The sequence below is a fragment of the Tribolium madens genome, unplaced genomic scaffold (genome assembly GCF_015345945.1).
Source record: "Tribolium madens isolate multiple individuals breed KSU strain unplaced genomic scaffold, Tmad_KSU_1.1 Scaffold_1;HRSCAF=32;Tcas5.2_LG8, whole genome shotgun sequence".
Classification (NCBI taxonomy): Eukaryota; Metazoa; Arthropoda; class Insecta; order Coleoptera; family Tenebrionidae; genus Tribolium; species Tribolium madens.
Genome location: NW_025400984.1, coordinates 10,264,796 through 10,269,588, shown reverse-complemented (window position 1 = coordinate 10,269,588; position 4,793 = coordinate 10,264,796). Strand labels below are relative to the sequence as shown.

Below are 4,793 nucleotides of genomic sequence, written 5' to 3'. Positions count from 1 at the left end.
ACATACACCGTATTTGAAACCACAGCTGTTAACAACGCTAACCAAAACAGTTGTCTGTATTGAAGAATCGTTTTCTACAACAAAAAGAAATCAAAAATTTCGTTTTATCTAACTTGGACTTACATCAGGAACCACCCATGCTGTAATATGCTTGATAAAAATACCAGCAATGCTTCCTAAACCATTAGAGAGACTCGTCAAAAACCCGGTATAATTAGGCGACAAATCCATTGGTAGTAAATAGAGACCCAGGAAGGAAAAAGCCATGAGAGATATTGAGATTATAAACATAATATTCGCAGCAAATCGGTTACAACCGGCATACGATCCGGTTAACATGTAAATCGGTGGTCCCATCAAGCCAAGACTTGAAAACAACTTTCTCATTGTTAAGTGATTTACGTGACCGTTTCGAGTGATCCAATCGGAGAAATAACCCAAAATGATCATAGTCACTGTCATTGGTAGAAACGGAAGTGACGACATTAAGTCAGTTTGGTCGTTGTTGTACTTGAGAATGTCTTGCATGTAGTCCGGAATCGTCATTGCAATAAAATTCCAGATTAAACGCATTGCAATATTGGCAAAAACCATGATCCAGTTTTGGAAAGAAGTCAAAATTGCGAGGTAAGGGACGCTCTTGCGTCTGTGGTCGACAATTCCCTCTAAAAACGCACTTTTTAACCATATAAAGCATCAATTAAATACAAATTCAAATTTAGAAAAAAAATATTCAAAAAACTAAGATGATCCCAAAAATTAAGTAGCAAGACTTAATTTTGTCCCACTGATAAGAGATATTTATTATAATAATTTGAAGTTATTATTTTTAGGAATTGGGTAAAAACTATCACTGCAACAGACTTCACTTCATGTATTTTGACGTAAATAATTCATATGGTGCGGCCATGTCGGAATACTTTCCATATCAGTATAAAAAACCATAAACAATTTAGTTGTAAGTTTTTAAAAGTAATCACAACATCATTTTTCATAAAATTAAAGTGCAATAATTGAATATAGTTTGGTCATTGCCCCACCGTACAAGTGATAAATGTCGATTTTGTTACTTTTATCAATAAATTATTGAATTAAACATTCTGTATGGTTTTATTTCAAACATAAATGCTAAATATTCTTAACATTGGCACCACTGGTTAATTTGTTCATGGTAATTTTAATATAAGAAGTTGGAAGTTCTGGTTTGTCAGGAGTCTAAGAAAATTTAAAGACAAAAACACAAAAAGAAAGACAAATTCAGTACTGGTCAAAGTTTTTTGTTAAAAAAAAACAGACTTTACTTAATGTATTTTGATATATATAGTTCATATGGTGCGACAATGTCGCAGCATTTGCCATATCAGTGTAAAAAAACAACTTAAGTGACTAAAAATTGTAATTCTTAAAAATTTGATAAAAAATTTACCGATTCATTTATTATATACAAAATTAAAAAAATAAGTGAAAAATCAAACATCTGTGACTTTAGAGAGCTGTCCCAATTTTTTTTACTAAAATTTGACTTAGGGATTTTCAAACTTTAGTAAAATCACCACTGTCAAATTGAAGCTTAACAATCCTACTTACGCATTTCCAGATATAAGTACTAACTCGAAATTTGATTATTTCACCAAATTAAAAAAAAAAAATGAAAAACATACCACCCATTTAGTTACAAATGCTTCTATTTTTTGCGAGGTTTTACCAAAATAAGATCACAAATAACAATTTACTTTCGCTTTTTTCAAATGCTTCATATTTTTCTGCTTTGAGCACAATTATTTTGTAAAATTTCGTAAAAAACTAGTCAAAAATCTTAAAAAAATAAGCGTTTTTCGAGAATTGAAGCACGTTTTTAAAATGAATACAAAAGATCTTTGAAAAATTGTCTCTGACCTGACTGAAGAATTACAAAAATAAATTGAGATGGCTGTTTTTTTTTGTTTCACACAAATTTTTATGTAAAAATTCAAGTTTTTTGAAAGATTTCGCTTAAACAAACTGAAAAATCAAAAAATTTAGTAAAAAATTATATTATACTTTCATTTCTCGGCCGTTTTAGTACAATTATTTTGCAAAATCTTGTGAAAATTTAAGAAAACCTGCCAAGAATGATGCCATTTTTGTCTTTTCGAGTGTTTAACCACGTTTTCAACATAATAACTATAAATTTTTGAAAAATTTTTTTGAAACAAACTGGACATTTACAAAATTAAATCTAAATTCGTTTTTGAACTAGAAACTTACTGATTTTTCAAAATCTTGCCTAAACACGTCTAAAAATCAGAAAAATAAATTAAAATTGATGTTATTTTATTGTTTTTGTGCAAAATTATGACAAAAATATACCGAGGAACCACAAAATTTAGTCGAAAACGCTTTTAAGCACGCTTTTATACTAAACTTTTAGGTTTTATGGAAAATTTCGCTATAAGAAATACAAAAATCAACAAATTTAGTCAAAAATCATATTATTATTTCATTTTTTATTGCACTTGTTTTGACGAATTTTTGGGCAAAATTTCAAGTTTTTCTAAAGATTTCGCTAAAACAAACTGAAAAATCAAAGAACTAAGTCGAAAAATATATAATTTTTTTATTTCTCGTCCGGTTTAGTACATTTTTTCGTTAGAAACAAAATTATTTCGCAAAATTTTGTGAAAATCAAACCAAAAATTCAAGAAAATCTGCCAGGAATGGTGCCATTTATGTCTTTTGAGTGTTTAACCTCGTTTTTAAAATAATAACAATGCATTTTTGAAAATTTTTATCTCAATTTGTTTTTGAACCAGAAACTTATTGATTTTTAAAAATTTTGTCGAAACACGCCTAAAAATCGCAAAAATACATTAAAATTGATGTTATATTTTTTATCTTTGTACAAAATTAAGACAAAAATATACCGAGAAACCACAAAATTTGGTCGAGAACGTTTTTAAGCACGATTTTGTACTAAAATTTTAGTTTTTTTCGGAGATTTTGTTATACGAAACAAAAAAAATCAACAAATTTTAATCAAAAATCGCATTTTTCGGTTATTTTAGCAAGTTTTACAGCTAGAAACGCAATTATAATATTATTAAAAACAAGCCAAAAAACCGCAGAATTCGGTAAAATCAGTGTCTTTTTCTACGTTTTTGAAATAAAAAATTATAGAAAAAATTAAATCGAAATTGTTCCTAAAACAATCCTAATTGAATTAATATAATGTTTCCATTTCTCTATTGTTTCAACACGTACCTCTCATAGCTTTTTATTAAAAAAAAAAAACAGAGTTTAATGTATTTTGATATGAATAATTCATATGGTGCGACAATGTCGGAGCATTTGTAAAAAAACAACTTTAGTGCCTAAAGTCGTAATTCTTTAAATTTAACACAAAAATTAAAAAATTTCAGAATGATTTTTTATCAAAAATCAAAAATTTGTGACTATAGAGAGCTGCACTAATTTTTTTAACAATAATTTGACTTGGTGATTTTCGTTAAATAACCAAACTGTACTAAAATCACCACTATCTGACACTGTGAAATTGAAGTTTGACAATTTATGCTCAATCCCACTTACGCATCTCCTGATCCAAGTACTGTTTCTCTTCCGGTGTAATCCTTGGATCCTTGTGAGGATCCGGGAACACCCAGAGCTCCCAAACCAGGGTCAAAATAATCCCAATAGCCCCGAAAACATAAAACGGCGTTGCCCAATCTCCCGATGATTCCACAATTAAGTTAGGCCCAATTTTGCTTACACAAATCCCAAGAAACAACCCAGCGACTGTTATCGATGTTAGGGCAGCTCGCTCCCGCATTGGGGCCCAATGGGCTATCATATTCGACGACGCGGGGAAAAAAATCCCCTGAATTGCGCCCAAAAGCCCAATCACAAATCTCATCACATTTACATTGCCTTTTGTCACTTTGATAAGCGACGGACTTGAAAAATTGATAAGCGAACTTGCGACTGTCGTAAATGAAATCAAGTGTTTTGGGTTGCGACTATCTGCGTAAATCCCTGCTGGAAAGTGGGCAATCAAGTAGCAGATGAAGAATATGCCTTGGAAGCTCTTGATTGTTTCACTCTTAATTGTGAGGATTTTGGTGAAATTCTGAAAAATCCTTCGTTTTGTGAGAGAAATAAGAAATTGAATGCTAACATTTGGTGATTTTTTCACAGCGTTTTGGTGCAGTTCCACACAATGATTTAAGAATTTAGTGTCATTAGTTTTGTGTGTTATCACAGCGAAATAATCCGAAGTCTCGCTGATAAGATTGCGGTTTGTAAATAAATTCATTGTCATCAATGTAATCATAAAAGTCACTAAATACCGTTGACGGAACCATGCTGAAAAATTTCAAATTGAACAAGCTGAAACTGAACTTCACTCACATCTTCGCGTTGTTGAGTCACCAGAGGAATTAGAGGTAGTTTCACTACTTTCAGGAACTTGACTAGTTTCCATATTTTAACATTTTGGAAAAATGAAATGAGCCAACTTGACTCTCACTATAATTCAAAAATTACACTCAAAAATTTCCAAAAACGCATCAAAAATGTCAAAAAACACACACTACCTCTAAATTGTAGAGTTTCTAGTCCTACTTGCTTATTTTTAGCTGAAAACGTGTAATGTTTTAAATTAAAAAATTAAAAAATTAGACTAATTTTTCATTTCTCGACCGTTTTAGTACATTTTTCGTCAAAAACAAAATTATTTCACAAAATTTGTGAAAAACAAACCAAAAATTCAAGAAACTCTGCCAAGAATGGTGCCATTTATGTTTTCCTCGAGTGTT

General features: G+C 30.5%; 1 protein-coding gene across 1 annotated transcript in view; it reads right to left on the bottom strand.

Moving 5' to 3' along the window:
- Positions 1-4,493, bottom strand: part of LOC123004144 (sialin-like) — an 8,723-nt gene extending 4,230 nt beyond the window's left edge. Inside the window, exons 1-5 of the mRNA XM_044397260.1 lie at positions 4,387-4,493; positions 4,154-4,341; positions 3,568-4,105; positions 124-665; positions 3-74 (exon numbers count right to left, since the gene is read on the bottom strand). Of these exons, the coding sequence (XP_044253195.1) occupies positions 3-74; positions 124-665; positions 3,568-4,105; positions 4,154-4,341; positions 4,387-4,459 (1,413 nt within the window). The 5' untranslated portion in view covers positions 4,460-4,493. The remainder of the gene's footprint in view (positions 1-2; positions 75-123; positions 666-3,567; positions 4,106-4,153; positions 4,342-4,386) is intronic.
- Positions 4,494-4,793: the final 300 nt, after the last annotated feature.